The sequence below is a fragment of the Oncorhynchus kisutch genome, linkage group LG19 (assembly GCF_002021735.2).
Source record: "Oncorhynchus kisutch isolate 150728-3 linkage group LG19, Okis_V2, whole genome shotgun sequence".
In the NCBI taxonomy this organism is placed as follows: domain Eukaryota; kingdom Metazoa; phylum Chordata; class Actinopteri; order Salmoniformes; family Salmonidae; genus Oncorhynchus; species Oncorhynchus kisutch.
In genome coordinates this window covers 46,742,849-46,767,860 of record NC_034192.2, presented here as the reverse complement: position 1 = coordinate 46,767,860, position 25,012 = coordinate 46,742,849, and the positions used below count along the sequence as shown (strand labels likewise).

At 42.8% G+C, this 25,012-nt stretch overlaps 1 protein-coding gene across 1 annotated transcript in view; it reads right to left on the bottom strand.

The window, feature by feature from the left end:
• glra4a (glycine receptor, alpha 4a) overlaps positions 1-25,012 on the bottom strand; it is a 71,402-nt gene that overhangs the window by 7,779 nt on the left and 38,611 nt on the right. The window contains exons 2-5 of the mRNA XM_020452123.2: positions 8,142-8,275; positions 6,248-6,315; positions 4,464-4,687; positions 3,468-3,550 (exon numbers count right to left, since the gene is read on the bottom strand). Of these exons, the coding sequence (XP_020307712.1) occupies positions 3,468-3,550; positions 4,464-4,687; positions 6,248-6,315; positions 8,142-8,275 (509 nt within the window). The remainder of the gene's footprint in view (positions 1-3,467; positions 3,551-4,463; positions 4,688-6,247; positions 6,316-8,141; positions 8,276-25,012) is intronic.

Here is a 25,012-nt window from a genome sequence, read left to right as displayed (position 1 = left end):
TCCCGTGGCCATTTACAAATAACCTGGTATACGGTATACCGCCCAAGCTTAAATGATAGACATATGGAGAGAGGGATAGAGTTGAGAAAGGGAGAGATGGAGGGTTGGACAGAGATAGACCAGGGTGTAAAGAGTTAGGGTGGGAGAGGGAGAGGTGTGGGATATACAGGGTGATGTCCCTCAGTCCAGCTGCCATTCTGTTCACATCTCCCTCCCCGCCTGTTTGTCATGATAAAGGTCATACGCCACAGCTTCCAAAGTGGCAGACCGGTTGCTTGAAGGTTGAATGCGAAGGGTGAACGTGAGGTGCATTCCTCCCCGACAGCGGGAGCTAATGGCTTAATGGATGCAGGGTTGCCCTTGCATTCGCTTACACGTGTTTGCGCCGCTGAAGACCCACAAAGCCTGTCAGTTTGGCGAGGTTACAGTGTAAGCAAACATACATCACACTCGACCAAGCACCCGTACATAACCACTCAAGACGAGACTGTAATTGCTTTGCACACACACACCCCACCCTCTGCCGCCCATTAGAGCACAGTATACAGGAGTTGATTAGAAGTGCCTAGCCTCAGACAAAGGACAGTAAGCTGAGGCTACCGTGGAAGACTTTACACATCTGAATAATACTACTGATGTCCATCTGGGGCCCCTTGGGGCCTGAGTAACAAAGACATCAATTATTGAAGATATTATCCCCCGATCCTTACCAGCAGACTGAAAACAACGCCACCACTAAAACACACGTATTTCTCCCCTGTTGAGTTCTGAGTCATTCACACAACCTTCATTAACGAGCAAGGAGAATATCAAGGTTTTCATAATGGTGATGAAATGTTCTCTGGACTGTCTGGATGTGTTTGACAAGGTTACCTAGCAGAGAATATGGTTTCGTATTGATGTGGTCTGGTCTCTTTTTGATGTTTATGGGCCTTGTCCCTGTAAAAAAACACATTTAGATGGTGCTCTGAATTAGTCCAGTCTAACTCTGTCCTGTGGATTTACACTTTATCCATTTACTTACTAGCTTAATGATACCAAATTGGGTCACAAGAACACATCCTGGTTTAAAAGATTGTTTGAAATATGAAATAGCTACATGATCTGTCAGAATAGGCAAACATTAAAAATGTAAATGTTTACTAGAGCTCAAGGCATCAAGATTACAGCTAACAAACAGCACTGGAATCCTCAGACTACTCCCTCTTTCCCTCCCCCTCCCTTCCCTCCTCGCTCTCTCTCAATGTGGCAGCGTTGGCAGTTGGCACATCGCGTGGCAGTTAAACCTGCAACTGTGTCCTCGCCCTGTCCTCCCGGGCAGACAAGGTGATCACACCCTTGGGCGGTGTAGTAACACTTGTCAAAACAGAGCTGGCCGGCCCCTTTAGAGCCACGGAGAGGAGGGCTTCCTTTAATCAGAAAGGATTAGGACTCCTGTAATGGCCCTGTCAGGTAGTAAACCTGCTGGCTGGCACGTTCTCCGCTGTTGGACAAGATCTCTCCTCACTTGATCTCCACACTTTAGGAGGGTTTAACTGCAGACAACGGAGGGGACGACGACGACGACAGTGGTATAGGGTTACTCTGTAGGGCAATGCTGAGAATAGTGAACCTCACAGATGTAGGATTTTAATTTGATCATTCTTTTGTTGCTGAGAATTTTCCTGCAACACAGGAAATGCAGATGAGCTTCATAATTTGCATAAGTTCACAGAAAACCATCATGGTTATATTAACAGTTTAGCACTTTTCATGTAGCCTGATTGTGGCCAACTAATAGCCTATCCACAATCAAGCAACATTATGAACTAAACTTTCAAATCCTATTGCTGCAGGATTATTTTGCTGTGACAATATAGGTCAAATTAAGATCCTACATCTGTATATGCATCTGCATATTGATTCCCACAAATATATTTATTCATCTTTATCATATTTGGCATTGAAATACACTGAGTATACAAAAGACTGGCCAAGTGAATCCAGGTGAAAGCTATGATCCCTTATTGTTGTCACTTGTTAAATCCACTTCAATCAGTATAGATGAAGGGGAGGAGACAGGTTAAAGAAGGATTTTTAAGCCTTGAGACAATTGAGACACGGACTGTGTATGTGTGCCATTCAGAAGGTGAAAGGGCAAAACAAAAGATTTAAGTGGCTTTGAACAGGGTACGGTAGTAGGTGCCAGGCACAACGGTTTGTGTCAAGAACTACGATGCTGCTGGGTTCTTCCACACTTAACAGTTTCCCATGTGTATCAAGAATGGTCCACCACCCAAAGGACATCCAGCCAACTTGATACAACCGTGGGAAGCATTGGAGTCAACACGGGCCAGCATCCGGCATGGACACCTAGTAGTGTCCATACCCCGACATATAGAACCCAACAGTGGAGGTTTCATAATAGCCATAAAACCTAGTGGTCAAACAGGGAAATGGTTCCAATGGAAAATGATTGGAACCATTTCCCTGTTTGACCACTAGGTTGTATGGGTATTATGACTCATACTGTGGTACACCCTAAAGGCTGTTCTGAGGGCAAAAGGGAGGAGGTGCAACTCAATATTAGGAAGGTGTTCCTAATGTTTGGTATAGTCTGTGTTTTTGCTCCAAGCAAGTTCTTAAACTAGTAGAACTCTTCCAATTGAAACAGAGGGGCAAAGCAATAGGAATATTAACTAGACTTAAGTTATTTTGTCTGGCCTTGTGGAGGGCGCCAGGGGTGGGTCATATAATAAAAGGGAACATAAAATGAAGGTTTCATTATTGATATCCTGGAAATTAGATTTGTGGGGGGGCAGATGCCATCAGTGCTGGGGGCAAGGGGGTAGCGAATTGACTTTTTTCTTGACCTTTTATCTAGGTAATAAGGAAGGACATGCTATATCCAGGATTTATCCACTGACTTTGTTCTATTTATATTTTTTATGAAGAGATTCCCACGTTTGATACACTGCACATTAATTTCATTACACTTAAAGGATATCACTGTCAAAGGGGTGGCAGGTAGCCTAGTGGTTAGAGCGTTGGACTTGTAACCGAAAGGTTGCAAGATCGAATCCTCGAGCCGACAAGGTAAAAATTCGTTGTTCTGCCCCTGAACAAGGCAGTAACCTGTTCCTAGGCCATTATTGAAAATAAGAACTTGTTCTTAACTGACTTGCCTAGTAAAATAAAAAGCGTATAATTTGTTATTGCACTACACAAGTCGGAAAGTGTCAGAAAGTCCATCCTTTATTTTATGCATGCGTAACCGTCATCAGAGGATGTTTGATAAAAGCAACTCAAAACCTAGCCGGTCACATTCAGGCATTGAATATAACCTCAATCAATGTCACCCCTTTGTGATGATAAGATGAAGATTTTCACAACTAAAATTGCTCCATCTATAAGCTAATAGCCAGTGTGAAAAGGGGAGGAGGAGGAGATGAAAACGAGGAAGAGGAAGGAGATAGAGGGAGACTCACAGCTTTCAAGCTGCATGGTACAGGTCTGAATATCCATGGGGAAATTCTTTAAGTCCATAGGGCAGGACAGGATGAGAGTCAGCCTGAGATAGAAAGAGAGAAGGGCAGCTTTAGGTTTAAGGTAAAGGGCAAAGGAGAGCGTAAAAAAAGAGAATTATAACATACAGAGAGAAATGAAGACAGAGGCAAGGAGGACAGCTGCAAAGGTCACCAAAGGTGCTTCACAGGGCAGACATTTGATTAAAACTCACCTAATGCTTTGACGGTGGACAGTTTTACGACCTATCCCAAGATGAACTCTGTACTATACATTATGGCATGAATTGTGAGCGTTATCAAAAAAGGCAAATTGCAAAGGATGCCGTGAGTTACAACGCCATTTGGTTACAATAGCAAACTAATTGGGAGACACATCCTTCCCTTTATTTATTGAGGCGCTGATGCATTGAGCCTTCAAGGAGCCGCGGGGAAGAGAAGTAACTATTAAGGAGTTTGAGTTAAGAGAAGCCGTGTAATTACCTGCTGTAATGCATTGCCCAGAGGACAGACGAGAGGCACCAGCGCTATGCTGCTCGCAGCAGGAGCCCCATCGCTATCATGCTGCGATGACCTGAAATTCTAGGCTCAAAAATATCCCCCACAAATACACTGACGAATGAGACTCCGAAGTTTCTTTGTGTCCTCGGTTTCAGAGAGGTAGCTACTAAAATGCCTTTTGGACTACTGTGTGATTGTTAGCGAATAAATCTGCCATTGTAACCAATATGGTATGCCTAACTGCATGTTTTTCAATTCCTTTCATGGGGTCATGAATGTTGACGAAGGAGAGATAGATCAACTCACAGCAGTGTTTGGTTTTGATTGTGCGACTAATATATTGGTATCAAAGTTAATGTGATGAATAACTCACTCGGTCCCCCTGTGGCCACAGACAGAAGCATCTTGAATAACTCACTTGCTCCCCCTGTGGCCACATACATAATTGTTTCTGCTCACCTGATGCTATACAGTACACTCCCATCTTGGAAGATCCGCAGCAGTTTGTTGTCGGTGGTGACCTCGTGAAAGTTAGCCCCCTTCTCGTTAGCGAAGAAAAGGTCTGGCTTCCAGATGGAGTCCAACATGGAAGGATCCAGGTCCAAGGAGTCGTCTGGGTACTCCTGGTAAGCCAAGCGGGGATCGTTCCACTTTTGCCGTAGGAACACATTGAGCCTGTAGTCCTGTGGATTGACCAATACATTTAGTAATCGTCTCTTTCTCAATGAATCTTTCCTCGATTCCTCGCATTCTCTTTCTTCGCCACCTCCTCAAAAACACACTGGAAAAAAGGTCAGAGGGGATGGATTTGGAACTTCTCCTGGAATGTGGTTGAGAAGGAGGCGAGGAGGTAGGACGTCAGGAATTGTGGAAGATGAATCGAGATTGAGACATAGTAGTTTGAGACAGTGTGTCATACCTTGTCACACACTATAGGAGGCAATTAATGAAGTGATACCATTGCCAGGTTTCAATTCTTCAATTAGCTTGTTCGGTTCATGATCGTCTGTCTCTGATGTAAAGTAGGAAGTCTGATTCAATGAATAACCTTTACTGTTGTTAATTATAGCCAAGACAATGCAACATTTTAATTAGTTATTTGAAAAGTAGGGTGTATTTATACTTTGGAAAGTAGTGTGAATCTATGTAGTTTAGGGTTACGCTAAAGGAATTAGGAGTCATGCAGGAGTAATTGACATTTTGTCCATTTGTAAAGGGGGAAATCACAGACAATAACCTAGAACACTTAGTGCAGAATGAAGTACCAGATTCTGGGTTCTGTTCAGTGCCTGTTGAAATAAAAAAATATGCTTTGTGGGAAGCAAAATCAATGAATGACTACTTTGAAATTTGGTTAATTCCACAAAAAGTTCACGTCCTCATTTAGTCACAGGAGTTATTCAAGTGAATAATTTAAGTAAATGCTCATGGTATTGAAAGACTCAGCTGTGTCTGTCTCCTCCGGCAGTTCATAACGGTCTGTCTCTGTTCCCATGAGGTACCACAAATAAACTAAGGGCAGCACAACACATTTATCACAATAAACACTAGGCCTTTACCACATCGTCCAGTGACATCACAAGTGTCCTCTGTCCACACTGACCTAACCTGGGGTCCAGCCCTCTGTGCCAAAAGAGCCTTTAACAACTACAATCTACTGACCAAGCACTTTCCCTCTTGTATTGGACAGGCTTACAGGGAGAGATTATTTCGCACTTCTTCCCATTTCACTCTTTTTTTCCCTCCAATTTTTCATTTTAATTGCAGAGTGGACAGTTCATTATCAGAACATCACTGACCCACTGGTCTCTGAAGGTTGCTCTGATAGGCTCCAGGAAATAAAGGGAGAGAGGTGAGGGAATTGATCCAATACTGAGCAGGCCAAAGGGTAGGAATTAACAGGGTATTGTATTAGCTGGAGGAGATCATTTAGATTTCTCTTTTTTCAATTCAGGAATTTAGCTAGTAGCCTGCTCAAATATGCTCCTTATCACGGTCATTCATGATTACAAAGCAATGAGACTGCCTTAGGGTTATCATGCTACCTGGATAATTATGGTATTTTGTATAAAGCGCATATTCATTTACATTTTTTATTTCACCTTTCTTTATACAGGTTTGTCTCTCTGAGACCCATTCAAAATTGGCAGCAGCCAGCAACACATTAAATTATTAGCTTAAAACAGTTTCTTATTCCAGGATGTTAATTCACTGTGGAAATTCAAGTTGGTCAGTTGACTCACCATAGTAGTTTCCGTGATGGACCCAAAGCTGTTGATGAAAATATTGCAGGTCACATTCACAGGCGGACCTGAAGAAATGATAAAAAGACAATCCATCACTCCTTATATGGAAGAATGCTTTCAACTGTTTGACCTGCTGTGTAAAAGTTTGTTAGAGATCATTTTGAAATCTTTGCATGACACTGACGGTTATTGTATGTACAGGAAGTGGTGGAGCAAGTATGAAATAGCCACTCAGTGGCCAGTTTATTATGTACACTATCCCTAGCCGCATCCTCTGAGCATGCGGAGACCAGCTGGCTGGTGTGTTTACGGACAATTCAATCGCTCCCTATCCCAGTCTGTTGTCCCCACATCCTGGGGACTTCAGGAAACAGCAGAGGGAGCACCCCTTTATCCACATCGAAGGGACAGTAGTGGAGAAGGTGGAAAGTTTTAAGTTCCTAGGCGTACACGTCACAGACAAACTGAAATGGTCCACCCACACAGACAGTGTGGTGAAGAAGGCGCAACAGCGCCTCTTCAACCTCAGGAGGCTGAAGAAATCCTGACAAACTTTTACAGATGCACAATCGAGAGCATCCTGTCGGGCTGTAACACAGCCTGGTACGGCAACTGCACGCAAGGCTCAAGAGCCTTGGTGCGGTCTGCACAACGCATCACTGGGGACAAACTACCTGCCCTCCAGGACACCTACAGCACCCAATGTCACAGGAAGGCCAAAAAGATCATCAAGGACAATAACCATCTGAGTCACTGCTTGTTCACACCGCTACCATCCAGAAGACAAGGTCAGTACAGGTGAATCAAAGCTAGGACCAAGAGACTGAAAAACAGATTCTATCTCAAGGCCATCAGACTGCTAAACAACAATCACAAACTCAGAGAGGCTGCTGCCTATATGGAGACCCAATCACTGGCCACTTTAATAAATGGATCACTGGCCACTTTAATAAATGGATCACTAGTCATGCTACTTTAAATAATTCCACTTGAATAATGTTTACACATCTTACATTACTCATATCACATGTATATACTGTATTTTCTACCATCTGTTGCACCTTGCCTATGCCGCTCGGCCATCGCTCATCCATATATTTATATGTACATATTCTCATTCACCACTTTAGATTTGTGTGTATTATGTAGTTATTGGGGAATTGTTAGATTACTTGCTAGATATTACTGCACTGTCGGAACTAGAAGCACAAGCATTTCGCTACACTCGCATTAACATCTGCTAACCATGTGTATGTGACAAATTTGATTTACACCACCCCGTTCATGAAATGGTTTGCTATGGAAAGTAGGCAGACCGGCAATGAGGCATTCAGTTACGGTTTGATTGAACGTTAGTATGGACAAATGAGTTCACTTTCCTTGCTTTGTCTAACACCATCATGAATCTAGCAAAGAAGTTGTATTTAGTTTCATAGCACAAACGTTTGTTAGCACGTTTCTTACACTGGCTTTAGCCATGGAGGGAGCAGGCCTGCCCAGGCAAGTGCAGGGCGTTGCCTAGCAACACGTGCCTCGGAGGGAGACAGTGTCTGCACAGCACAACCGATTCCCATGATTTGTGAATATTTCTGGCTGAGCAGCTAGCGTGACAGCTAAAATGGCTTCGAAAAAATATGATTACAGCTATTAGGGAGAAGTATCTAACAAAAGAATGACATTATAGCATTCAGTAATCAAAATGTTTTCATATAATAGAAATCTGGGTACATTTATGGATAGAATTCAAACTTTAAGCAAGCAGTTCTATGCTTCCTGTATACTTCTACAGGCAAGTCCTATTTGGCGTTGGCTGTCCGCTTGCATTCATTCCGTGACGTTTCAGTGTTTTTTTATGGGAGCTGTGGCCCACTTCTGAAAATACTTAAGGTACCTTTGAAGTTGGGTCTGATGCGGGCGTCATAGCCAGACCTTTTCCCCATGAGCTTGTCCAGGAAGTCAGACGGGGACTGCGAGGAGGGGACTGTCCTACTAGAGGACTTTATCTCCTCCTTACAGGAGCCCGGTCTGAAGAAGAACAAAAACAAACACATAAAGAGGGGGAGAGAGAAGCAAGAGTTAGAGAAACTTCAAATTGGCATCAGTGGAATACATAATGAGAGATAATAAACTTTTACACGGCCGCCTCCGAAAACCCATCGTTTGTCACATGATGTTCAGTACATAGTGTTCAATAGACCCTAACTACAGTGAGGTGGTGAAAGGGGAAAGGTACATCCACATCCAACCCCTGCACTCCCCCTTTCAGTGTGTAATCCAGCCTGGCTTAGCAGCAGTGGGGCTTGACAGATTGATGGCTCAATTGAAATGCTGTGAATGTCATACCAGGGGAGGAAGGCTTTGATTCCAGCTCCAGCATGGCTCAGTCTGCCACTGACAGGCCCAACAGGCCAAGGAGAGAAAGAGAGCGATAGAGAGAGAGGGGGAGAGAGCAGTTCCGGAGCCCAAGGGCCCTGGCTTGTGTGATGGATCTCTCCTGGCTGGCATGCCGCTGATTTTGCACAATGCTTTTGATGCAATTGTTAGCGGATCAGTCACGATCCTGGCTCCCTCTTGTGAACTATGGAAGGCTATCCCACCCCAGGCCCCTCCCCCAGGCTCCCTGTGTGCTGTCTGCCCTTTGTAACCTGGTGCGCTGTGTAACCTGGGCTGTGAAGAGGCTCCCTGTCTGCTCTGTGTAACCTGGTGCCCTGTGTAACCTGGGCTGTGAAGAGGCTCCCTCTCTGCTCTGTGTAACCTGGTGCCATGTGTAACCTGGGCTGTGAAGAGGGTCTGTGTGTGACCTGGTGCCCAGTGTAACCTGGTGCCCAGTATAACCTGGTGCAATGTGTAACCTGGGCTGTGAAGGGGCTCCCTGTGTGCCATCTACCCAGTGTAACCTGGTGCCCAGTGTAGCCTGGTGCCCTGTGTAGCCTGGTGCCCTGTGTAGCCTGGTGCCCTGTGTAGCCTGGTGCCCTGTGTAGCCTGGGTGGTGAAGGTTCCAGACAGATCACAAGGTTTCTGAACTGTACTCATCTGCTGAGTCCCATACACTCTTGTTCGAACCCCGATCTCCTACGTGCCAAGACTGTGTTAGCCTAATGAGCTAAAGCCAAGGCATTTGCTTGAGAAACTAGCACACAAGTTCAGGTCTCAGGCAAGGTTACATATCCAAATATCATGGTTCAACAAACCACCACCTCCATTTCAGAAGCACTGGCGCATTTGATGTGTATAGAGTTGCGTATGAGAAAAATAATGAAACCCAACATGCGTTGGCCAGCTACACAGGCAAACACCTCGAAAAGCCACAACACTGACAACACTGATTCAATCCTGGAAGAGCCCGCAAATCTGATGAAACCTGGTAGCAAACTTAGCTACATAGATATGATTGTAATTTTTTTTTTACATGATTGGGATGCTCTGGTGTTTCTGATGACTACATTTAAACAGGAAATAAAATGGTTTAAAAGCCTTGAATAGTATCACAAATCCCTCACTCAAACTTTGCTGTGATGTGTTTAATAAGATGATGCCTGCACAAAAAAACATGCATTTTTAATGACAGATGAGAGTAAAACCTTTGATTTGGGGTCTCCTTGGATGTCTGACTAATGTTCACTTTCTCCACCCTCCATTGAAAATCAATCATCAACTATATACCCCTGAGGATTCTACTGAGCTACATCTCAGTCTCTCTTACTGCGGGAAAGTTCCTGAATTCCCCCTAGTCTTTGGTTCATCTGCTGTTGAATGAAGTTTACAGTTGATGCTACTGCATTGATGCTCCTTCCATCTCTTTTACTCTCGGTTATGGCCACAGAGACACACACACACACACACACACACACACACACACACACACACACACACACACACACACACACACACACACACACACACACACACACACACACACACACACACACACACACACACACACAACGTTGTATGGGTAACCTGAATAGAATTCTATCCAGTAAATATATGTTTCATTTCTATCTGCTGTGAGACCAAGCTCCAAATTAAATTTCCAAAGACAAAAGCAATCTGATTTTCTTGACAAGTTTGAAATAGCGATTTCCTCTGAGCTGCAAATTTGCGACTCGATCTCGCCTCGAGCGTTAAAAAACTAAATAGCTGTGACAGTTCTCTTCAGACTTCAAGAAATATTGACACATGAGAAACTGGTCTCCTTAAATACAATTGCGAAGGTGTTGGCATGGATTTCTGGGTGATTGTGACAGGCCGGAAGGAAGGTGACTGAGGACAATTACGTGAAAACCGAACAAATCTCCATAGGGTGTCAATTTTATGACGCCCATGTCAGTTAAGCCGCAAAAGGGTTCAGGGGAGTTGGGGAAACTTCTTTTATTCACATTCTCGCTCAAGACGGAGTGAGCCGAGAGCATAAGCCAACCTACTTCCCTCCCATATACTGTATCAGCGAGGCAATGCTCTCGGAACAAAGCTATTAGGCAAGACATACTTTTGAGAGAATGAGTGAATTTCAGCCTAGAATCGTGGAGCTGTCTTTAGGTGACTCATTATGTGCCTGGTAATACTAATAAGCACTGAGGACAGTTCAGTTTGAGATGTCTCCTCGGTGCTGGCACCCCGTGTGTAAAGAAAAGTTATCAGTACTCATTGTGAATCTATAATTACGTGATTTACTTTTCTATTATTTCTCTATTTTCTCTCTCTGTATTCTTGGGAAGCTCCCATAAGTAAGCATTTCACTGATTGTCTACACCTGTTGTTTACAAAGCATGTGACAAATACAAATGAAATGTTATTGTTTTTAAAGCTGGTACTTTAATAAGCAGTTAGAATTTTGACTTCGGGACTGAGAATATATTTATTTGGACCGTCCAACCCACCCGGTACATACTGACTGCTATTATAATAAGCTAACTTTCAAAGACATAAAAAATAAAAGAGTGGTCCTCGCGTTTGGATCCTTCCCAACATTATATAGGCTTCCTTCAGTCCACAACAGTTCAGCAGTTCTTCGGTCCTGTTTGTAATGGTCTGCAGCCCTCTCTCATGTGAATCTTGAGTCTTTACCCATGTGCCCTTGAAAGCTGTGGGATTCCTATGCATCCCCTTAGGCTTTACAGTACACCAACTCTCCATCAACCCTAACGCATTTCTAATCTGAGTCTTGCCTACACTGTCCTGCGTCGTCAAGGGTAAAAAATGACCTGACGTTGAATGTAAATTGTAGAACTATCTGACAGAGGTTGTGGCCTCCATCAAGTCTGTATTGCTTGCATCTTTAGGTCAGTGGTGATGTGGCTCGACAGAGCAGCAGGAGCCTGTTAAATAAAACCGAGGGCCTCTTCCTAAATCACTGAGATGCAAGTTGGGGACATTGAATGACCTTTTCAGGCCTTCTCTACATCTTGTCTGATCTCTGTATCCACATCGGAGCGTGTCCAAGAATATCTATCAACTCTGATTTCCTTATCTCTCTCCGTCCCTCCTGACAGAAGGCTTGTATTTTCTGTGTATCAGATTCCTGTAATGTGGTTAGTTTATTATTGACTTTCAGACAAATAACAAAATTTGGTCAACAATGTGTTTTGAAACAGAGGTTAAATTGTTGCCATATTTCTTGAAATGATAAACAAAGAGAGACACAGGGACTTGTAACTGCTCTGCTGTTGGAGAGGAGAAGAAGAAAATCGATATTTCTGCCATAGATCAAATGCAATTGGAAACCTCAAAGCTGTGGGATTGGGCAAACCTTGAACAGTGCTGTTACCAAATACAACAGGAGAATTGCATAATAACTCGACAGCTTTTCAGAATGCATTTTGGTGAGAAAAAAAATTATCCTGTAAAACATCCTCGTCACTGAATTTTACATGCAGAAATTGAGCATGAATCGTTAGTTTCAATTTTTGACATCTCTCTTCGAGCAACAACCGAGACCGATGAACGCATAGCGAGAATGTCATTTCCTCAAGATGGTTTCATGCCATGTGACTAGTGTATTCATGCCATGTGACTAGTGTATTCATGCCATGTGACTAGTGTATTCATGCCATGTGCCTAGTGTATTCATGCCATGTGCCTAGTGTATTCATGCCATGTGACTAGTGTATTCATGCCATGTGACTAGTGTATTCATGCCATGTGACAAGTGTATTCATGCCATGTGACTAGTGTATTCATGCCATGTGCCAAGTGTATTCATGCCATGTGACTAGTGTATTCATGCCATGTGACTAGTGTATTCATGCCATGTGCCAAGTGTATTCATGCGATGTGACAAGTGTATTCATGCCATGTGCCAAGTGTATTCATGCCATGTGCCAAGTGTATTCATGCCATGTGACTAGTGAATTCATGCCATGTGCCAAGTGTATTCATGCCATGTGACTAGTGTATTCATGCCATGTGACTAGTGTATTCATGCCATGTGACTAGTGTATTCATGCCATGTGCCAAGTGTATTCATGCCATGTGACTAATGTATTCATGCCATGTGACTAGTGTATTCATGCCATGTGCCAAGTGTATTCATGCCATGTGACAAGTGTATTCATGCCATGTGCCAAGTGTATTCATGCCATGTGCCAAGTGTATTCATGCCATGTGACTAGTGAATTCATGCCATGTGCCAAGTGTATTCATGCCATGTGACTAGTGTATTCATGCCATGTGACTAGTGTATTCATGCCATGTGACTAGTGTATTCATGCCATGTGCCAAGTGTATTCATGCCATGTGCCAAGTGTATTCATGCCATGTGCCAAGTGTATTCATGCCATGTGACTAGTGTATTCATGCCATGTGACTAGTGTATTCATGCCATGTGCCAAGTGCATTCATGCCATGTGACTAGTGTATTCATGCCATGTGCCAAGTGTATTCATGCCATGTGCCAAGTGTATTCATGCCATGTGACTAGTGTATTCATGCCATGTGCCAAGTGTATTCATGCCATGTGACTAGTGTATTCATGCCATGTGACTAGTGTATTCATGCCATGTGACTAGTGTATTCATGCCATGTGCCAAGTGTATTCATGCCATGTGACTAGTGTATTCATGCCATGTGACTAGTGTATTCATGCCATGTGACTAGTGTATTCATGCCATGTGCCAAGTGTATTCATGCCATGTGACTAGTGTATTCATGCCATGTGACTAGTGTATTCATGCCATTTGACTAGTGTATTCATGCCATGTGACTAGTGTATTCATGCCATGTGACTAGTGTATTCATGCCATGTGACTAGTGTATTCATGCCATGTGCCAAGTGTATTCATGCCATGTGACTAGTGTATTCATGCCATGTGACTAGTGTATTCATGCCATGTGACTAGTGTATTCATGCCATGTGACTAGTGTATTCATGCCATGTGACTAGTGTATTCATGCCATTTGACTAGTGTATTCATGCCATTTGACTAGTGTATTCATGCCATGTGACTAGTGTATTCATGCCATGTGCCAAGTGTATTCATGCCATGTGACTAGTGTATTCATGCCATGTGACTAGTGTATTCATGCCATGTGACTAGTGTATTCATGCCATGTGACTAGTGTATTCATGCCATTTGACTAGTGTATTCATGCCATGTGACTAGTGTATTCATGCCATGTGACTAGTGTATTCATGCCATGTGCCAAGTGTATTCATGCCATGTGACAAGTGTATTCATGCCATGTGACTAGTGTATTCATGCCATGTGACTAGTGTATTCATGCCATGTGACAAGTGTATTCATGCCATGTGACTAGTGTATTCATGCCATTTGACTAGTGTATTCATGCCATTTGACTAGTGTATTCATGCCATGTGACTAGTGTATTCATGCCATGTGACTAGTGTATTCATGCCATGTGACTAGTGTATTCATGCCATGTGACTAGTGTATTCATGCCATGTGACTAGTGTATTCATGCCATTTGACTAGTGTATTCATGCCATGTGACTAGTGTATTCATGCCATGTGACTAGTGTATTCATGCCATTTGACTAGTGTATTCATGCCATGTGACTAGTGTATTCATGCCATTTGACTAGTGTATTCATGCCATGTGACTAGTGTATTCAACTCCATGTCTTGAATGTCAGCTTTTGTTTAGCATCAAAGATGCAACTGCATAGTACTAATTCAGAATGAATGCGATATTTAACTTTGTCAGAAAACCACAGGACCAATATTTCCCATTTCATTAAGGGAGGCGAGTGTGTGTATCTTCATCTTGTGTTGATTGTGTCGACCCAGTGTAATATGCTGACAGTCTGGTTTGAGAAGGAAGCACTGTGTCGACTTCCGTCAGCCCTGTCAGGAGCAGTGAGTGTACGGTCGGCACAGCAACAACATTTGACAGTCCTGTAACTATTGGAAACATGTTTGGAGGCCTCCCTTTGTTGCATTTCAAGCTTTCATCAATTCTTGATTTGACAGATGATACAATATTAAAACATTTCTTATGTCAGTCATTAAAGGCTCACAGTAAAAGATTTTGCTCATGGGCGTAGGGAGTTTATTTTAGGTACCACAACTTGTTCTGAGTTTGAAGTGGCCATGTTCACCGTCATTGTTCTTCTGTTGACTATGCAAGTCATATGGGGCTGGAGCCTTCTGCTAATTTGGGGAGTTTATCTCCAGTGAGCTTTTGCAGCCAAATATCTTACAATGCTTCCAAGACAGTCCTTCTGCCTCACTTAGCTAAAGGTTTTCTGACATTTGGAGCGCCATTGAACAGCTTTCTACAGTAGCATGTCTTCTACCCCCATACATAATGCACTGTTTTCTCTTTCTCCCATCAACTCAAGGCTTGGATTTATGAGGCTATAATCTTCATGAGGAGTTGTAAGGCAACCAGTAAGGCCGAGGTAAAGCAAGAGAGACAGCTAACAACACTATATAATATATCATGTGAACATTCACTACAATGCAGGGACAATGAGAAGATGCAACTGAAAGTGAAAGAGAACAGAACAGACAAGTCAGGAGTTGTAGAACAATAATACAATGCATTGAACTGCATTATATTAAATATATTTAAACTGGAGGAAGGGGGAAGGGTGTCTGGGTCAGTGTTTAGGGCACCAACTCTTCTCTCCACAGGCATCATTGGACCCCTAGGAGTCTATGAAACACACTTCTATACTTCTTCTTTCACCACATTAAAGCTATAGCCGACAACGGTTAGCGTGGACAGTCTTAAATAATACATCCTCGCCTCTTGACCTACCTTAATGCAAGTCTCAAACTATTTTACTCAATGTTACTTTTACCCTGTTATTCAAAAAAGGAACTGGCACATTTGACCTCACTCTGCTCTTCTTCTTGGAGTCGAGGAAAAATTATACAAAATATAACATTGAATTTCATAAATGTTAGAATAAAGTGTGTACTAAGTATATTAAGCACGTCTAAAAGTCCCTTTTAGAATATTTATGAAATACACATGGTTATATTTGGTAACACGTACATTTTTCCTTCACTCCAACTCCATTCGATGCATTGAATGGAGCAATGTCTACATAAGGGTGCAAATGAAATAAAAAATAAAACTCCCAAAAGCTCAGACGAAGGCCTTAAGGCCGATTCGTAAAGCTTAATAAAGAACAGTGATACTAGCAAGAGCAGAGTGCTGGCTTCTCTTCTCTCATGTTACTTAAGCATTGTTGAAAATATTTTGCCTTACAAGAAGCAAATTGGCAGCGCCTCTGTGTAGAATTCACCGAATTAGATTCATTTTAATTAGACCGAGCCCGTATTCAGCGCATGAATTGCAAACATATGCTGCCAATTGCTTTTTATTAGTGAGCCCAGTGATCAGATCAATTCGGAATAGTGGCCCCGCCGTTCCTTGGATTTAGCACGCATCACGGGAAATCAGAGTCATTTAGACAGCCATGCGTTTTGTGTTATTAGCATAATGGGAGATGGAACAAAACAGGCCCTTCCACCTGTTGGAATATGCATTTTTAATTTCTCCTAGCTTGGAAATTGTCCTTTAAATCTACTCAAGCTTTCAATTTTTCTCTCAGACAAAGGCCACCAATTTATGACAATTTTGCGTGCATGACTAAGTCACTTTGGATAAAAGTGTCTGCTGAATGGCATATATACTATCATCATCATCATCATCACAGGGCTCTACAGTGAGTGAAATACTCTGTATTTCACTCACATTTGCCCCTAGAATTAGATATGTGCGAACGGGAAAAATGATTTACAAGCACAGTGTGCAAGTACTTGACAGGTGACCGTTTATTTACTCACTACTTAACAGATAAAGCGGGAAATAAAGAATGCACTCTTGTGTATTCTGCCATTTTCTCTCAGACGTGTTTGAGGAGTTGTTCTCACTTAGCCTCCCCCTGCAAAGGAATGACCTGATCCTCCCCCAAGCCATGTCACAGTTGAGGAATACAGTGACCAGACTGGAAGCACTCAAGCTTAGGGCAAAGGCAGGAGGCATGCTGGAGAAGATCCAGACCATGCTTGCTCAGTAGCAGGGTGATGAGAGGAGATTCCAGGTGTTAGGATGAGAGCTTATTAGGATGTAAGATAAATCAATGATTAAGACAGATTCCCAGTGTGAAAATCAATGTATCTGTTGCTCAATAGAAGAATTTGAGGATAAGGAGGGAAATGCAGTGTAGAAGTCTTTAAAAAAATTTTTTTATGGGAGACAGACAAATGGTCAGACATTTCATTGCGTGTTGGTGTGTGTGCGTGTTATTTATTAAACTGAATTAAACTGAAGGGACATCTGAAAGGCTTCACAGACCTCACCAATCCCCAGCTGAAGCAGCAGATGGAGGCGTTCATCAACATGGGCGTGGTGGATGATCTCAAAGCCAGGTTTGGTGGTTTGCTGAAGGATGAGGGTGTCCAGAACACAGTGGAGACTTTCAGAGTGATAAACCCTGACACATGGCCAGAAGACCAGGCCAGCCTTCTCACCTTTGGCGATGATGGCGTGGCAGACCTGACGAGGCATTTCAAGGAGCCTCTAGAGAGGTAAGAATTTATTTGACACTGCATTGCCATATGAGACAATGTTATGTTTGCATATTTGCAAACTCACTTGCTCTGTTCAAACCTGCAGATTGGGGTGCAACATGGCTACAATCCACTATGAGTGTCAGGGACTGAAAATCCTGGGCAGCCACAATTTCAAGGACAAGTCCTACAGTGGCCTGTGGGAGTCCATGTTGACAAAGGACCCCTACAGGCACGATTACAATGTAGACTAACAGTCCCGAGTGGTTATGTATGGCATCCTTCTATGGTTGGTTTTGATAAGTTAATGTTAAGAGTTTAAATGAAATTGAAAGATATCATCTTTTCCCTAGAACATACTGGAGTTGGTGCAGCTTATGCTGGTGCTGCCCATTTCAGCCGCCCAGTGTGAGCGAGGCTTCTCTGCGCAGAACCGGATTAAGAATTCGACAAGAAGCTGCCTTGGGGTCTCTACCACCGAAGACCTGATGAGGATCAGCCTGGAGGGGCCTTCTGTCGAGGAGTTGGATCCCACTCCTGCCGGGGACCGCTCACTGACCTGTAAGCGTGCCAGACGGCCAACATACAAAAGCATCTGGACAACTGATCTCCTTTGCGTCTAGTAGGCCTGGGCCAATGTGTGATTGGTGGTATGTGCTGTTGCACAGATGTGTGTCCCTTAGTACACGAGCGCACACACACACACAGATACACAGCGTAAATATGTATGGAATAAATTGTTTGTTAATAAACTCTGTTACTTAAACATTTCATATTGTGCTCCTGCATTCCTTTGTGTGCTCCTACATTTGTTCATTTAGGAGCACATGTACTCCTTGGGGAAAAAGTTAGTGTTAGTGTACACTGAGCGTTGACGAGCCCTTTTTCATGTTACATATCCACTGACCTTTATATGGTAATATATCAACATGTCATTTTTTTGTCCTGAATGACCCATGTGGACCTTCTCGCTCTATGGCCTGTAACAGAAGCCCTTCGCTATTGATCAATAGCCTCATTGGGGAATGGGATTTGGAGAACATTGCAATTTACCCCTGCACATTCGTCTTCACTGCCACTGCACCATGGCAAACAGCGATGGTGCTCTATACAGTAGCAGACTTCAGCAACTCCCAGTCGAACACAAAAGGGTTCGCATCAACAGCTGGACAAAATACTTCAAATGAACAAGACGGACTGATATGCACTTGAAGCACTAAGTACTTTGACATGCAAATACAAGCCCAGCATTACTCAGACATTTTAAGACCTTTGCACTATCATGCCGACCTTTTTGTAAATACTCGGTCAATATCTGTAGCTTTTCTCTGTTGTGTTTTACATATGAATATGTATCGTGTCTGTATGTACTTTGACTGCTGCAAAATGTTTTCTGAATCTGAAAATGCTTTGCCCGAGAAATTGTGAGAAACTGGAATGGGTCAGATGTAAAGGCCATATGTATCCTTTGTGAGCAGGGGGCGAAACCCCACAAGACAGCAAACTGGAACACAGTGCAAAGGGAAGGGATCATTGCCGCTACCTCGCTTGCCAACCAAGGTGCCTGAATTAAGGATCAAAGAAGAGGTCAGACATACAGAAATATACCTGCGAGGAGAAACCTGTCTTTGTTGAGTCGTGACTGGGTTGTAAATGGTGATAGGGGAGTTCCTGGTTCAATTTACAGCCGAGGCTCTTTGTAAGACACATGACTCCAATATGTTTCACTGCTGGGCTGTTACCGTCATGGGGAGAAAGTTAAATGTATAACTTTAGAGCATTTACATTTCCTCAATTTTACACAAATTTCAGCTCTACCCGTTATGTAAATCAAGTGTTGAACATCCCAAAATGTTCTAATAGGCCTACTATATATATTTTTTTCAAGACACCTATCGAAAGAAAGAGGAATTGTATTTTCTGTTTACTATTGAAGTCTGAAGGAAGAGAACATAGGACACACAGGATCACATTTGACTCCACTTCGCTGCCTCATCATTGGTTCATGGAGCGCCAAGAATTCATTATCATCCTTCAACAATTGTTTTTCAGAGTACAGTTGAGAATTGGCGGTATAGAGTTGGTGGGAAAATGCTGTACAGGGCAAAAAGAGACACAGGAGCAGGCAGTAGAGTAAAAATAGTCCCGGGACATAAATTGACCTTGCGAGGTGTGTGGCTGGGTTGGAATCTACACAGTCTCATTTCTACAAACATAGCATATCCTTTTTTTCCATTCTTATTGGTCTCTCTTCCATCTCCACCTCATCACTGAACTATTAATATTCACTACTGTGTTTATGGTAAATATTTTTTAAATGACTAAATATACATTTGTTTAGTGCGCAACGCAACAAATTGCTAAATTAGCTTTATGGAAACATTGTACATTTAGCCGTCTGATTGCAAGCCCTGGGGTATAATTGATGATTTAAACTAATCTATGCTGCTAACCCACTAAGAAATCAATCGCCGCTTCCGACACTCATGCGCTCTACCCTCAGACCAGCTACATCTGCTGAGGGTAGAGCTACATCTGGTCTGAGGGTAGAGCTACATCTGGCCTGAGGGTAGAGCTACATCTGGCCTGAGGGTAGAGCTACATCTGGCCAGAGGGTAGAGCTACATCTGACCTGAGGGTAGAGCTACATCTGGCCCGAGGGTAGAGCTACATCTGGCCCGAGGGTAGAGCTACATCTGACCCGAGGGTAGAGCTACATCTGACCAGAGGGTAGAGCTACATCTGACCAGAGGGTAGAGCTACATCTGGCCTGAGGGTAGAGCTACATGTGGACTGAGGGTAGAGCTACATGTGGCCTGAGGGTAGAGCTACATGTGGCCTGAGGGTAGAGCTACATGTGGCCTGAGGGTACAGCTACATGTGGCCTGAGGGTGGAGCTACATGTGGCCTGAGGGGAGAGCTACATGTGGCCTGAGGGTAGAGCTACATGTGGCCTGAGGGTAGAGCTACATGTGGCCTGAGGGTAGAGCTACATGTGGCCTGAGGGTAGAGCTACATGTGGCCTGAGTGTAGAGCTACATCTGGTCTGAGGGTAGAGCTACATCTGGTCTGATGACCCAGATAACGCCTTTCCAGTTTTAGCTGATCTACTCCTCTAGTTTCAGTCTTGCAACTTACATATTTCTTCACACTGAAACCTTCAAAACTATTCATATTGACTGTTCCCTCTAATGTGATGCTGCTATCAGCTAGGTGTCTGGATGTTATACGATTAGAAGTGAGAGAAGCTTTCTTTCTATCACGTTGGGTTTCTTCAACTCTTAATTGCTACATCTGCTGTCAGTTTCAACCGTCTCACTGAGTGCCGACTCGCAAAAACCCAGCAGCTGATTATTCTATTATTAATTATCATGGCAGCTTTGTCTCTTTTCAACATTGGTCTAAGTAACTAACTGATTAGGTAGAATCCAGTTTAATATGCGCATACATACTCAAAAGGTCACCCACTAATTGTGCCCAATGTAAGGATTTACATATGGAGAAATCCACACATTAATGAGCCCAATATATTAGTTTTTCTCAGGTATGTTGTCAAAGCTTTGGTGTAAGGTCTCTAGAACCGCCTTTAAGTATTTCAGTCTAGTAACAGCTATTTTCAAATTGCTAGACTTAATGCTCCTGAAGGCCTACTGTACAATCAGAAGGGCACTGATTGCATTGTTCTGCTCAGCACCTGAAGGACTTGATGAATCCTGTTAACACCTGCAACACGTCAACTTCCTCCTTGTCTTAAAAACAGCAATTACTCATACAAATGTTGACCCTAAAAACTCCACCCTGTTGATCCCACCGCTACACTACAGCAGGGTTTAAGGGCTTCTAGCAGGTGTGCATCCCAAATGGAACCATACTATTCCCTATACAGTGCACTACTTTTGACCAGAGCCCTATGGGATTAGGCTTCTATTTGGGACACACACCTGGTATACAGTCAGCTCTCCTGAGCCCTCAGTCTCCAGATATCTCGTCTCTCCCATCCTCCCTGTATTCAACACCTTCCCACACGTCCACGATCTGATATCAGCACGGATTGCCTCCTGTCAGTCTCACTGCAACACTGCTAGCATGGATCTCTGATAGAGACAGGGACTGTGCAGGCTGTGAAAGAGGTCTTTGTGTCTGTTTAGGGCTGGAGATACGGCAGGAATACAACGGTTGATGTGTCTGTTTAGGGCTGGAGATATGGCAGGAGCAGCTCTATAGAAACTAGGCCTGTCCCCGACTAAATAAATCTTGGTCGACCAAGAGCCGTCTGTTGTTGCACCAATCGACTGGTCAAAATGGTTTAAATGTGTATTTTTCCATATATTGACACTCCATGCGTTTTAATCAAATCCACTATATTCACTGAGCTTGTCTGATGCTTTAAGCACATGGTTTGATTAAATAATTAAGACACACAAATTACTAGAGGGAGTCCGACCAGCAATTGATTTGATTGTGCCGGGCCCAGACTTGCTGCAGTGTGTAAAAATAAAATAAATACCAAAAAATACTGAGTGACTGTTGCTAGCACCTGTTTTCTCCCTCTCCTCCCTGCTGCAGCAACCACCACAGAACATAAGTATTTATCGCACGGTCCATGTTGCAACATAATTACAGACATTTCTGAATGAAAAGTTCTGTTACCGAAATCCCTAATTTGTTCAGGAAAAACATTCCCTATTCCCTCGACCCTTGCTCTCTTTACGTTGCCCATGTATCCATCGCATGCACGTGACCAAATACCTATTGGCATGGGACTAGTATTACTAGAGAATGTTGTTTATGTAATTATTACTCCAGAATATCTGTTATTCCAGAGGATGATTCGGACAGGATACGTTTTTTTCCAAACTGCCACACTGTAATTCTTTATTTTCTTCCAATAAATTGACAGTTATGACAGAAACCTGGAGGTTTTTTATTCTAGGAGTGAAGATACAGTATTTCAACATGTGGCCCTCACCAGGTGATAGGTATAACTCAAGCTAGGTTCCCATGTTTCTAAACCATACCAAACCATATAGTGTCACCATAATATTTGATTTGAAGTGTGCTCATAATCAGTGGTGACCCGTTACGTAAAATCGACGGGGAGAGCTCGAAAATCAAGTCCCTTGGGTGCTGCCATAGATTTACATTAGAAGTTCCCATCCAAGAAGGCTCAAGCTCATTGGCCACAGATAAAATGTCAAATCACGTTATATCTACCATAGCTTTGATTGGACTGATCATGTCAACATCATACCTTCAATATCTTAGCAAGCAAGCAGTCATCATTATGAATCAAGTCGACAATCTACTGGTAAATCCTTTTCAAGGATTTTCATATGAAGAGAAATGATAGATACAACGTATTGGTGCTCATCGGCCATTTGACATCAACATTACACAACAAGTGGGAAATCACAAAATCAACAATGAGTGGTGTAACAACAGTTTTAGTAAGTAATACTGAAGTCGTGCACAATTATCAGTTTCTATTTAGCTTTGTAGGACCCAAAAGCATAATCAGGGCTCCAACTTTTTTTTTCTCTCAACATGCATCAACTGAAAACATTCATCCGTAACTCTGCCAAACCTACAAGAAAAGGTGAACTGGTCAAGGCCATCAAGACGTTTTGGCTAGAGAAATTGACGATACTACAATGCAACAAATACATCGATCATCTCAGCAAGGTTTTACCTGTGGTTGTGGAAGTAGGTGGCTGTGCAACTAGAATTTAGTTTAAATAACCATCTGCATTTATGTATTTTTTCTAGTTAATTTAACGAAAGCATAAAGACGTTGATGAAGAAATACTGTACTGCTGTTTTGAGTTAGAAATGTAACACTTCAGAGTACTTAAGCATCGAATACATTGCAGGTAGGGGGATGTTCACACCTACAGTAGCCAGGCTATAAAGAGTATTGTCCAGTGAAAATCGGGCTACAAGTGTTTGAAAATCTATTTGAAAAATGCCACCAGCTGTCCATCACTACTGTAAATAAAAACACAGCATCTTGTTTACATTCTTTATAGTAACCACAAATAATTTGTATCTACCTTTCCACTTACTTAATTTGATAAATATTATGTTTTTATCCCAAGAAAAACAATGGAGGATGGAACAGAAACAAATGGCGCTGTTCAACGTGACGGTCGAGACCAGGGTTCAAAGCCCCGGTGGGCAGGAAGGAGTAGGCTGTCCTTGTAAATAAGAATTTGTTCTTAACTGACTTGCCTAGTTATAAACCATAATTGTAGTCTAACCAACACCCAAACGGAGAATGTCAAAATAAAAATCTCTGATTCATCAAGATCAATAAAGATCCGCCCCCTTCTTCCCCATGGGATAGGTTGGTCTTCTGTGCATGGCTCTGCGGCCCATGCCGTGCCCCCTGCCCTTGTGCCTTGAACCTCGCACGCTTTCAGTGGATACAGCTGAGCACTGCAAGGCAATCCCATTGTGCGCCACTCGGGAGCCATGACCAAAATATACATTGTCCTGCTAATAACAGGGTTAATAATCTGTGAGAATATCCAACAGGCTTTTATATAATTCTAAATTAATAATAAATCACTTCGTTTAAAAAATAACAATATTTTGAGTTTTCAAATAACATAAAATGAGTGAGAAAAAGGCCATTCTTGAACATGGGGTGAGACAGTTACTCATTTGTAAATGAAGCCAGTTTGTTATTTAGAATGATTTATTTCTGTATTTAGAGGGAGAGAAACCAAAAACCTACAGTCAATCTCATGGGTCTCCCAGTCGAGGCCAGCACAGGTATTGAACCAGCATCTGTAGCAACACACTGCTATGCAGTGTCTTAGACTGTTGCGTCATTCAGGCACTGTACAACGTGACCGGTCGGGAGTGGCCTACAGTACTACAGTAAGAGCAAAATAATTCTAACAAAATAAAATAAAAACCTTAGTGTAAAAACAGTTTTAGTAAGTAATACTGAAGTCGTGCACAATTATCAGTTTCTATTTAGCTTTGTAGTTTTGTCACCCATTCAGAGACACAGTAGGACCCAAAAGCATAATCCGGGCTCCAACTCCCCCTTGCACTGGTCTGGAGCAATGAAGTGGTGATGCAGGGTACCGTACTAAACCACAAAATACATCCTGCAGCATAATTGCAAAACCTTTTGTGGATCAACCATTGTATTTTACAGCCGTTGAAAATATTTAAGTTTTTTATTAGACACCTATGTTTGGACAAAGTCAAGGGCGGTCTGGGACGCACCAGAAAAAGACATTGAAAGGGCGTCAGTCCATGCTTACTGAGGTGTCCGTCTCGTTACATTATCATACATTTTATCTCCAGCCTGTAGGCTACATAAAAATGCCACATACTCTACCATATATGTTAGGTAATTCTTTGGGACTGAATGTTGGAGTGCTGCAGAGATGCGTCTCTTCAACAGCACCCTGGAGAGCTGCGCTGGGAATGGACAAGCAAAATATTTTGCCCCCCCCCCCCTGCCTTTGACAAAGTGGGCACTGCTTATCACAGGGTGGCATCAACACTCACCCAAAAAGCCCATATGCCTTTGGTTGAGAGAAATTGTAATTGTTTTTGGGCAGAATTATATGAGGTTTTATGTGTTGTTGTTGTTGGAGGTGCGTCTTGGTCTGTTTAGAAAATGTTACCCTCGTCAATCTGCCGCCATAGACGGCCGCCTAATCCTGCCTAATGACCGGGCAGGCAGCGCGTATAGCATATCATAATCACATCAATAAATTAGTTATAACAAACTCTGAACACGTAACAGCAAAATGGA